The sequence below is a fragment of the Protopterus annectens genome, chromosome 14.part0 (genome assembly GCF_019279795.1).
Source record: "Protopterus annectens isolate FY-2018-M chromosome 14.part0, PAN1.0, whole genome shotgun sequence".
NCBI lineage: Eukaryota > Metazoa > Chordata > Ceratodontiformes > Protopteridae > Protopterus > Protopterus annectens.
This window is the reverse complement of record NC_056748.1, coordinates 741,827,051-741,839,309: the sequence shown is the minus strand read 5'-3', so window position 1 is coordinate 741,839,309 and position 12,259 is coordinate 741,827,051. Positions and strand designations below refer to the sequence as shown.

At 39.7% G+C, this 12,259-nt stretch overlaps 1 protein-coding gene across 1 annotated transcript in view; it reads left to right on the top strand.

Annotated features, from left to right (window-relative positions):
* Positions 1-12,259, top strand: part of SEC31B (SEC31 homolog B, COPII coat complex component) — a 1,631,704-nt gene that overhangs the window by 521,123 nt on the left and 1,098,322 nt on the right. The window contains exon 9 of the mRNA XM_044055612.1: positions 11,779-11,878. Coding sequence (XP_043911547.1) covers positions 11,779-11,878 — 100 coding nt within the window. The remainder of the gene's footprint in view (positions 1-11,778; positions 11,879-12,259) is intronic.

The window sequence follows — 12,259 nt, the reverse complement described above, 5'->3', positions numbered from 1 at the left end:
TAAGCAAGCCGCGAGTGTCTCGGTTTCGGCCGATACCGAGAAAACCGGTCAATCTTCAGCCGAATCCATGACTACTACTGAGGCTCCTGCTACCTTAGTGGAATCGGCCTCAGAAATTTTGCCTACAATTGTGGTTCCTAGTGATTTATCAGACACCATCCCTTTGGATGTCTCTACCCCAGCACGTGGTGCTGCTAGGCCTCCTGCAGCCATGTCTATTAAGGCCTTTGCCAGGGCTAAAGCAGCCAAATCTGTTAAATCAGTGCCTGTTAAGTCCCCCTCACACAGGCCCACTTCTAGTTCACAAATGCTTACTCTGGCAGAGGATTTAATATCCTTAATTAGGGGATCCCAATCTCACCCAGACAGGGCCTCTCAGCCCCCAGAAAAGAGACCTAGAGCAGAGCCCCCCCGAGCCAGTGTCCTCTGATGATTCTGCGGATGACTCAGACATTACAGACCAGCCAGAGGCTCCTTTTTCTACTTATGAAGATTCCGATGCTGAAGAATCCATTCCAGCTGCCTCTCCACCAGAGGAATTTTCCTTTGGGGAAACCTTACATGCCATGAGAGAACAATTCCAATGGCAGGGACAAGATTTCTCAGATTCAAGAAAAGGCTTAGGACATTTCTGCACTTACCACAACATAGGCCCTTAGCTATACCTCCTGTACTGCCTGTTGTGGATGATGCATTTAATGATGTTTGCACTGCTCCTGATTCTTTACCTCCAGCCCCTGCCAAACCAGATAGATTTTACAGGGTGCCAGACACTCATCACCACCTATACAAGGCCCCACTTGCAGATCCTGAAACTATATCCCAGGGGCCTAAGGCAGTAGCCTCGACCTCAGCAAAAAACCCTATTCCTTCTGAAAGGGAATCCAGGTCCTTAGAGAGATGGGGGAAAAAAGTTTACACCTCTGTTACTCTCTCAGCTAGAGCTTTAAACTGTCAGTTTCATATGATCCAATACCAAGAGTTTATGCTTGATCAGTTAACTAAAAAGCTGTCCTCTGATGACTCCTTAGATAAGAAATATGTATTAGAAATGGGGAATAACATCCAACAGGTTAGTAACCATTCTTTAAAATATGGCTATGATGCACTGGAGGCTTCATTTAGATCAGCCATGAATGGCACAGTGATAAGAAGGCATGCATGGTTGAAAGAACAGGTCTTACCGGATCATGTTAAAGCAAAGCTGTTAAATGCTCCTATGGATAAGGCCAGTCTATTTGGTACACCTGCTCAGCAAGTAATGAAGAAAATGGAAGAGAAGGCAAAATCTGTACAAACAGTTAAAGATTTCTTACAGGTTCAGCCCCCAAGGTTTAGCAGGAACTGGCCTGCCAAAAATTGGTCCTTTCCAGACTCCTCAAAATCCCAAAGAGGAAGGAATAGACGCTCTAGAGGCAGAAATCAATCCAGAGGAGGTGCCTACAGAGGACGACAGTGGCAAGGCAATAACCGAGGCACAGACACAACCACTGCCACTGCAACAGGACAATCACAGTGACTTGGCTCTGACACCGCCTACCAGGGAGCAAATAGCAGCACCTTTAGGTGGAAAGTTAGCCTTATTTTCGAAAAATTGGCACTATATCACAAAAGACAAGTGGATTTTGCAAACCATAGACCAAGGCTACAGGTTCCACTTCCACACCTTACCAGTAAAAAGAGGAATGCCAAACCTACCTCCAAATCAAAAAACAGAAGCTCTAAAGCAGATAGCGGAATTAGCAAAGATGAGAGCTGTGGAAAGAGTACCAATAACAGAACAGGGCAAAGGATTCTACTCCAGACTTTTCCTAGTACCAAGAAAAGAGAAAAGTTGGAGACCTATTCTCGACCTGTCCGTCTTAAACACATACATCATTGTTCCAAAATTCAAAATGCTGACCCTACAGCAACTTCTTCCCATGCTGGGCAAGGAGTGTTGGCTGGTAACTCTAGATCTCAAGGAGGCATACCTGCATGTCCCCATACGACCAAATTGCAGAAAATACCTCAGATTTCTTGCAGGATCAGAGCATTATCAATTCTCAGCATTGCCCTTTGGCTTATCTACTGCGCCCAGAGTATTCACAAAATGCCTGGCATCAGTAATCGCTCACTGCAGACTACAGGGAATCCAAATTTATCCATACCTGGACGACTGCCTGTTACAAGCGGACAACAAAAGCAAGCTGACAACAGATTTACAAAGAGTCATTTGCTTACTACAAGCCCTGGGATACACAGTCAATTTACAAAAGTCAAGGCTGATACCATCCCAAACAAGAACATTCTTGGGTGCAGAATTGGACACAGTAAAACAAATGGCATTCCTAACTGCAGAAAAACAAAAAGAACTCCCTCTTTGCTTCATGGCATCATGCATAATCTTGGTCCCACATGCCAGACTGCATATGAGAAAGCTACAGTGGTACCTAAAGAATTTATGGTCTCAACACAGGCACAGCTTAGAAACCGAAATCCCACTAATCCCATGCCTAAAACAGGAGTTCCTATGGTGGGCTCAAGCATGCCAGTCAAACCCAGGCTTACCCTTCCACAACTTTCAAGCAAGCCAAACCATCACAACGGATGCCTCAGACCTAGGCTGGGGGGCGCACATGTTGGACAAATGCATACAAGGATTGTGGACTCAAGACCAGCTGCACCTGCACATAAACCAAAAAGAAATGCTGGCAGTAAAACTAGCAATCCAGAAATTCAGACCATTCCTCAAAGAAGGCCATTTAATGATAAGGACAGACAACACCACAGTCATGTGGTACATCAACAAACAGGGAGGCACTCATTCATACCCCTATGCAGAATGACTCTGGACCTTTGGAATCTGGCTCTGAGCTACAACATCCAGTTACAGGCAATATTTGTGCCGGAAAAGAAAACACCCTAGCAGACATGTTAAGCAGAACCACCTCGGATGCTCACGAATGGATGCTACACCCGGACATCTTCAAGGCCATCACAAAGAAATGGGGAATGCCACAAATAGACCTATTCGCATCCCCACTCAATCACCAGCTCAAAAAATTCTGCACAAGGACATACCACCCACTTGCATGGAAGGTGGACTCTCTATCCTTCAGTTGGAAAGGCCTGACAGCATATGCATTTCCACCTCTTCCCTTGATGCACAAGGTACTACTGAAAATCAAAGAGGAACATCCAAGGATAATCCTGATAGCTCCAAATTGGCCAAGACAACACTGGTACCCATTGTTGAGGAGCATGTCTCGGGGGAGAATGTGGTCAATACCCCTGATGCCTTTGATGTTAACTCAGAACAACTACAACATCATGCATCCAAACCTAAAAACCTTGCAACTGACTGCCTGGAACATCACATAGCAGCAACTAACCCAGACCTATCCCAAAGGGTTAAAGACATTATCCTTGAAGCCCGCAGACCTTCAACAAGAAGGAACTATGCAGGAAAATGGAAAAGGTTTGTCATTTGGAGTACTGAAAGAGGAAAAGATGTGTCGAACATAGATATTGCTAACATCCTGGAGTACTTGGCAGAGCTTCTACATACAGGCCTGTCCTATTCCTCCATCAAGATACATGCATCAGCTATTTCAGCAGAATACAGCTTCGATCCACCTGTCTTTTCGCATCCTCTACTCAGGCAGTTCCTCAGAGGGATCAAGAATGTAAAACCCCATAGGAAACCACCATTACCAGCATGGGACTTGAACTTTGTGCTAGAAAAGTTGACACTCCCTCCGTTTGAACCAGCAGCAACAGCAGATCTGCAACACCTATCATGGAAAACTGCTTTCCTACTGGCAATTACTTCAGCAAGGAGGGTTTCGGAACTACAGGCCTTAATGGCAGTGCAACCCTTCCTAATCTTCCATCAATATAGGGTGTCCATGAGAACTAATCCTACATTTATGCCTAAGGTGGTATCCAGAGTGTCTTTAAACCAGGCAATCCACCTACCTACCTTCTTTCCCAATCCACAGAATAGGGGGGAAAGACTGCTGCATACCTTGGATGTACATAGGCAGTTACGCTACTACCTGGACAGAACCAAAGGTAACAGAAAAACTGACCAGCTTTTAGTAGCCTATGCAACAGGAAGGGAAGGAAAAGCAATTTCCAAACAGACAATCTCCAAATGGATAGGAAATTGCATAAGATTCTGTTACTCCTACCATGGAAAACCAATTCCACAGAACATAAGACCTCATTCTACAAGGGCTACAGCCACTACCACAGCTTTCTTACGAGGAGTGGCAACCAAGGACATTATTGAGGCGGCTACTTGGACCTCCGTGCATACATTTGCCAAGCATTATAATTTACCTCTATACTCTAGATCCCGAGCAGGGTTTGCCACTGCTGTACTGCAAGGGATCCTAACTACACCATAATTTTTCTTCCTCCTCCCCTAGTTTGGCTATGGTATTCTACCCATTTGTTATGACTGCAGATGCATCCTTGAAGGACATAGTATAGTTTTGTACCTACCATAAATGTAGATGTCCGAACAGGATAGCATCTGCAGTCAGGATTACCCACCCTCCTTCCCCTCTGTGGTACTCCTAGGGTATTTACCCTCCTAATAGCTAGCTGGGGGGGGAGTCTCTTATGGTGTATTTGTTTGTATATATGTACATACATGCTTATTTTTTGTGTTTGCCTTCTATTTTTTTTGGAAACATTGGCATTTATCCAAAATTTAGCTTTCCAAGAGGGCAACTGGCATCTGGGGCAAAAAACACTGAGGAAAATGGCGTCGGCTGATGCCTTTATACCCGAAGACCAGCAGAGATGACGGGTGAAGTGCGACATCAGCCAAAGCCGGACCCAGACTTTGGAATCCGGCCGACCGAAGGGCTGCCTGACGACAGGACAACCCATTTGTTATGACTGCAGATGCTATCCTGTTCGGACATCTACATTTATGGTAGGTACAAAACTGTACTTTTTCTTTCCTGAAACTAGAAGTGAGGGAGAAAAGGATACAACATATCTTGGATGTCCACAGAGAACTGTGGTACTACCTTGGCAGAAAAAAAATCTTTCATATCTTTATATCAGGTGGTCAGTTCTTGTGATGGTAAGAAGAGACAACCTTCGTCAAAGCATACCTTTTGCAAATGGTTGTCTCAGGCTATTACTTGTTGTTGTTCTCATCATAACAGAACTACTCCAGGTAGGGCCAAGGGTCAAGGGTCAAGGCCCACAGTACCACAGCCTTGGCTTCACTTTTGGCTTTTGGGAATGGTTGGATTCTTGAAGTTTTCTAGAAACACCAACTTGGTCCTGTAATACGTACATTTACAAAGCACTACAAATTTGAATCCTTCTCTAGGTATAGGTCAGACTTTGCTAGGAACATTCTCCAGGGGCTCCTGGACCCTTCCCTTCCACCTCTCAAATGTTGTAAGTTAGGGTACTCTACCCATAATGCTAAGGCTACTGCAGCAGTGGTCAATATAATGAGTGATACAGTTGTGTAAGCAAAATTACTGTAACAGTAGATGTTTGAGTGATCACTGCTGCAGCAGCAGCTCCCTCTCTCCATCCCTGTTTTTGTTTTTTGATTTTGCCAGGGTGTGCATATAAAAACTTTGGGAACTGGATGGCTGTCATCCTTGACAGGATGTCACTCATATACCTAAGGCTACTGCAGTAAATTTGTTTACACAACTGGACTTTCCGAGGCCCTTGACAACATTTTCATTTTGTAAAAGTGATTTTTTTTCTGTATATACAGTAGAGTGTTCTTTCTAGTTAACTTTTTTCAAGCCAGTTATAAACATTAGAAATCTTTGTTAACTGATCTTATGTTAAACCCGAGTAATTGGTATTGACCACAAATTTCCGATAAAAAGGCAAGTGTAGGTGACAATTTGATACATAGCTACTGTGTTCATGTTGTTTATGATTAGATTGATGTTCGACCTTCCACCTTTCGTACTATTTACTTTGGTTGATGTGGTCGTGCAAAGTAATTTTAAATAAACTTTCAGCTGTTGATGTCAATATTGATATTCAGGTTTTATACAGTATTGATTCTGTGTGTAGTGTATGCACATGGATGCCCACGCAACATTTTTATATTGGCTAAACAAGATGGAAATTGAAAGATAACTATGCAGACATTTAGGAGACATTGCACAAGTTAAAAAGGAAAGCCAAGCAGATGAACATTTTTCTCAATGTCATTCTAGTGACCCCAATTTACTGTTGGTTTCTAATTTATTAGAAGTTAAATCCAGATTTTAAGAAGTGCTGATGTAAATAAATGTTTATTATGTCGAGAAAGTGTGTGTATATTAAAATTTAGGACATTTACGACCCCTTGGTCTTAATAGAGAATTGAGCTTTGAAGTATTTGATCATACAATTGTTTTTATTTAATTGATTTCAGACATATTTGTATTTTTGCTGTTTTTTATTCCTCCTGAAGGTTTTGATGAGACTTCAGGGATATTCAGTAAATTTGTTGTTGTTATTTGTTTTACTTGTGTTTTCTATGTAGTATGGTGAAGGGAGGGATTGTCTACCAAAAGTGATGATGCAACAATTTTAAAATTTTTTGAGCATAAGACAATTGAGTAATTTGAGTTGGTGGGCATGAACTGCATTTTGTGCTGTCTCTCACCGCCATGAAATATCTGGTGTATAATTATAAGGCTGTCTTAAATGTTGTTTGGTGACACTATAAGCTATCCTGTAAGTCATCTTTAGAGTTACCTTTGGACAGATGCCTCATAACCATAGCAACTTATTTTTCTTTTACCATTGGTAGTGGATTATTTTAGATTAGAACTTTCTTAACTTTACTGGTTTCTTTTTCTTTAATCATTAGTGGCTGTCAGGGGTGAAGGACTGGATTTAGGTAGCTGGCAGCACCTAAGAATGGGTGTCCATCACTTTTTTGTGCACTTTTCATTCAAAGGTGTGGTGTCATTTCATGCTTGGAATACTGTGGTTTTGCTAACAATAGTTTATAATGCTTTTAACACCTTTATTATATTATCACTTAAGACATAGGCAAACAGTTTTATATATATATATATATATATATATATATATATATATATATATATATATATATATACACATACATACATATATAAGAAAACAAACCATGTTAACATCTTCCCAGTTACAAAGTAAATATACCGCATATATTCATTTGTATAACTATTTTCAATGCAACATTACATAAATTGCTCAGCTCCTGCCTTCCCTTAAAACCTTACTCCTCCTCCAAAACATTATTTTGCATGTATTGTTCTCACAATTCCCATTTTTAATGTAATTTCTTCTTACCCTTTCCTAAAGATACCACTTCTGTTCTTTTTTTGTCTCTGTTACAATACTCAGTATTTCAAATATAGTTGGTTTTAACTTTGACTTCCGTTTTCTAGTAATTTTTTTGGCAGCCACCAGAGTTAAACTTAACAAGGTCTTTCTATGTCTAGGCAATTCATATATCCTGTATCCCAGCTCAAAAATAATTTCCTTAGTGGCACCCATTTGCTCACCCAATATTTCTGACAGAGTATTCTGCAGCGATTTTTTTAAATAATCTGTCAGTTCTTTATTCTCCCAAAACACGTTCCCAGCTACACCCTTTTTCCCGATCATATCTCTAACATTTGTAAGCTACCACAGAAAATTTTCTTTAAAGTCTGCTTGGGATATAAAAATATCTATACACACACTCCAATCACAAATCCTAAATTTTCTAGACTTATTTGGGAGCTATATATATATATATATATATATATATATATATATATATATATATATATATATATATATATATATCCTGCCATTGTTTCCTTGTGAACTGCTTATCCTGTCTTCCTTTCCAATCTTTTCTGACTTCCTGTGATTGGTTCTTGTAGTTATCATGCAATATTTTATATGCCTTACTAATTATCCATTTTTTTAACAACAGCTTCTGTTTCTAGATTAATGTAAAAACTCTACAGAGCATTCCTTTCACTTAGGATTCTCCTATATTTTTCTCTTTGCGTATACTGTGATATCAGTCCCTGATAAGGCAGGCAGTCTCCAGAATGTAGTCTAAATGTCTTCTTGGCCTCTTCCCATCCTATTACCTTTCCCCTCTCTTGTTATTTGCTTCCAATACTTTGGTTTCTTTGCCAGTTTTCTCTAGTATATTCCAGCTCTCTCTTACCTGTTCTTTGTAGCACTAATTGCCATCATCCCTATTGGCAAAATCTTTTTTCAATTCTCACATTGGCTTACTTCTTAGAATACTTTCTGCTATTTCATGAATATAATAATTATGAATATAATATATATAATAATTTATATGGCTGTTATTATCCTTAAGGATCTGCATCCAAAATCCCTCTCTGTCCTTATTTTTTGAATTTACCCCCTAATTCATCATCCATTTTCACTTTGTAGCTTTCTGCTTGTGTTAAGTATATGACCCTTAAATATGTAGCGCTAAGATATCCTCTTCAGATGAGATTATCCTAAATCACTTTGTTCTGTTGGAAGGATTAACTTGTCTCTCTAGACCCTTGCCCTCTTCCCCTCCCAGATAAATTCCTTCAACTCTTTAATTGTCACCAACGTCTCCTCTGGTTGGCAAAAATGTGCCTGACCTGTTTATAAAATTAAAGGGACTAAAAGCATTTTCACTACTTGTATCTTGCTAATACTTTGTAATATTAGGGTGATTAAGTTTTTATTAGTTGTTGATGACTCAGGATGTGACCTGTCGAGGTTAGGAAGGAGTTAGTGATGCAGGTCCTCAGCTTGGATGGATGTCTCCATGAGCTATGCAATTAGATATGGACATTTGTATAACTTGAGCCATCTTTTCTAGGATGATGTGAAGCTGTTAGGTCATTATTAGACTGAATTAAAGTCATCAATAGTAGGGCACTGTTGAGGAGGGGAGACCTAGGATATGGAAGAAACCTTTTGAGTGGTTGGAGGAATTGATATGTAAGTACATAGGCCAAACCTGCCTTGATGTGGATAGAAGTGGACAGCTAGGAAGAAAGTAAACTGAAGCCCAAATAAGTTTAATTCTATGGAATGAATCTGACTTGATCATAGTGATAATTTTAGCTGCATTTAGACATTTATCAATGGAAGTTATAGCGTATTGGTGTACCCTACTCCCAGTCTGGATCAGTCGAATCTATCACTGTGACACCTAGGTATTTATGCAAGAACTATACGTGCTAATGGCAGTTAAACATGCAGTAGAAGAGGAGTAGATAAAGGGTGAGGACTGTCGCAGTATTGTTCTGTAGGTAGAGAACAGGGAGGTAGTAATGTACCAGGCAGGTTAGTGGTCTTGGTGAAGGAAACAGAAATATACACACAAGGAAAGGAGGAAATTTGAAAGCACCCCAGGGCACTTAAAATGCCCAATTCTGAGGTGCATCAGTGTAGGTGATGAAGTAATGTAAATAAAATTCTGTGTCCGGCAATAATGTGAAGTGTTGTCAGTAGGTAGATTACATGGTACTGCATGAGTTGCCATAGATACAAGTGCACCTAAGAAGCATTTCTACAGAAAATGTGCAGTTACAGCTGCAGCACCCAAGTATATAGTTGTAAAATAAACCTATAGGGTGACTGGGGTGCCTTTATTGTTATATGCATAGAAAAACAAAACTGCATCCAGCAATGCCATTAATCACAGATGCTACCAGTACACAGTTATAGAAGCAGCTGATTTTACTGTATGCCTCTGGTAACCAGAAATTGGTGTCTGAGGGAATCTGTATTTGTTGCTGCCTGGCTCCTGAATACCTTATCATATGTTATTTTTGTTCCTGGCATTGTTTCCCACCCTTTGTAGAGTTTTAAGCTATATACTATTACCAGTATCTTTTTTAACCAGACCAGAATGGTAGTGCAATATCTTCTGAATGGAACTACCCAGGATGTCATTTTTGTTTATAGTACATGCTGTATTTGTCAAGGAAGTTGCGAAATATTTCTAGGGTGATGAGGAGTCTTGGTGTCATTTTTGCATGGAGTTGTATGTGCATGTGTCTTGCAGACTCATACTAGTATGTGATACTGTGAATATTTACACAACAGCTGTAAGGCATTCCCTGTCATAGTAAATAGTTCCGACTTTGAATTCAGTCACCTTTTTCATGCAGGTTTCTGTTTTGCAGCAGGAATAGCAGAGTACACCTGCCATTTTCCCTCAACACAGGAACAGTGAAGGGTCTTCATATATCCTTTGGGATGCTAGATTAGCCTTACCTGCCTATACTGCTGTCTCTCTTGGTCTCCTAGGTAGAGCCTTCAGTATCTTTTTTTTTTTTTTTTTTTTTTTTTTTTATGAACGAGAAACACCTTTATGAAATTATCATGTATGACGTAGGCAATAATATATTTATATAAATGAAAACAAACCATATTGACATAATTTTAGTTGCAAACATTACACATCACTTATCTGTCTAGTCATTGTCAATCAGACATTACATAGCTTATTCAAATCCTGCCTTCTTTTAAACCTCTTTCCTCCTCTGCATGTATTGTTCCCACAATTCCCATTTTTTTCTGCGTAATGTGCTCTTACCCTTTTCTAAACATTTCCATTTCCAATTGTTGCATCTCTGTTATATTAACTACTTCTGTTACAGTTGTTTTAGACTTTGATTTTCATTTTCTAGTAATTGCTTTTTTGGCAGCCACCATAATTAGACTCAGCAGGGCCTTGCTTATGTCTAGATGGTTTCAATTTTGTATCATAGCTCAAAAAAAAATAATTTTTTTATTATCCAGTTTGCTCACCCAGTATCGCTAACAGAGTAGTCTGCAGGGAATCTTTAAAGTCTACCAACTCATTACACCCCTAGACATCATGTTCCCAATTACCTCTTTCTTCCCCCTCACACCTCCAGCATTTACCATCTACCCGAGGACATTTTTTTGGGTTCTACGTGGGGTATAAAAATACCTATGTAAACACTTTCAAGCAGAGATCCTAAGTCTTCTAGACTTTGTCGCATATTTGGGAGCTATGTATATATCCCCCCAATGTTTCTTTGAGAAGTGCTTATCCAATCTCTCTTCCAAATCATTTCTAACTTCCTCTGATTGAGTCATACAGTTATCATACAGTATTTTGTATGTTCTGCTAATTGTTCCTTTTTTTAACAGCAGCTTGTCTTCTAGACTCTACCAAAACTCTACCAGTATGCTGTTCTTTCGCTTAAGATCCCCCTGTTTCTTTCTGTTTGCCTGTACTCTAATATCACTCCGTGATAGGGAAGGCAGTCTCTAGCCTGCTGTCCAAATACATTCTTGGCCTCTTCCCATTCTATTACCTTTCCCCTCTATTATTATTTGCTCCCAATACCGTGGTTCTTTTGCCAGTTTTCTCCAGTAAATTTCAGCCCCTTCTTGTCTTAACCCTAATTGCAGTCATCCCTGTCAGCAGAATTTCCTTTTTCCATCGCCGTGTTGGCTTAATTCTTAAAGTACTTTCTCCTACTTTATGAATATACTATTCTGCATGGTTATTGTTATTCTTCTTGGTCTTCAGTCTCATCAGCAGTGCTGCTGTAACAGTGTTTTGGTACAGTTTTAATTTGTAAAGAAAACAAGTTACTTATCTCTTAAGATTACGTATTGTGCCGAAGTATGTTTGGCTGTTTGAAAATGTGAATATTTTAGTTAATCCAAAAATAGGATCCTATTTCTGGGATAAACATAGAGAGCATTCAGTTTTATACATTGGAACTAGCAGTAGAAACTTGTTTGTTTTGTATTTTTCAGAGGTATTCTCTCAGTTTCGTGGTGTCAGGCTGATGCTGACTTGTTACTGAGCAGTGCTAAAGATAATCGCATACTCTGCTGGAGTGTCAGTAGTGGTGAGGTGAGTCAATTTTCTGAAACTCTCAACATATCTCATTTCTGGTGTTCTGTCACAACTAAAATTGGAAGATAATGTCTGGTAAGGGAGGGTTTAAACTGGATGTTAAACAGTGATGTTACTAATGCAGTTCATCTCATAATTATCTTGAAATTAAAGTATTTTAATGAGGCTGTAATTAGAATGGCTTTTGCAGGACAGTGGCATAAAATGACATTTCATAAGGAACAATGACACCTTTTCGGTAGTAACATGGTAAGAGAAGAAAGCATAATCAGCTGAAATGAGATTCTTTCTTTGAGAGTATATGCCAAACTGCTTCATGGAAGGGACAACATATAAAGGTGCTTAGTAAATGGCAGGATGGACGTTGACATGATTTAG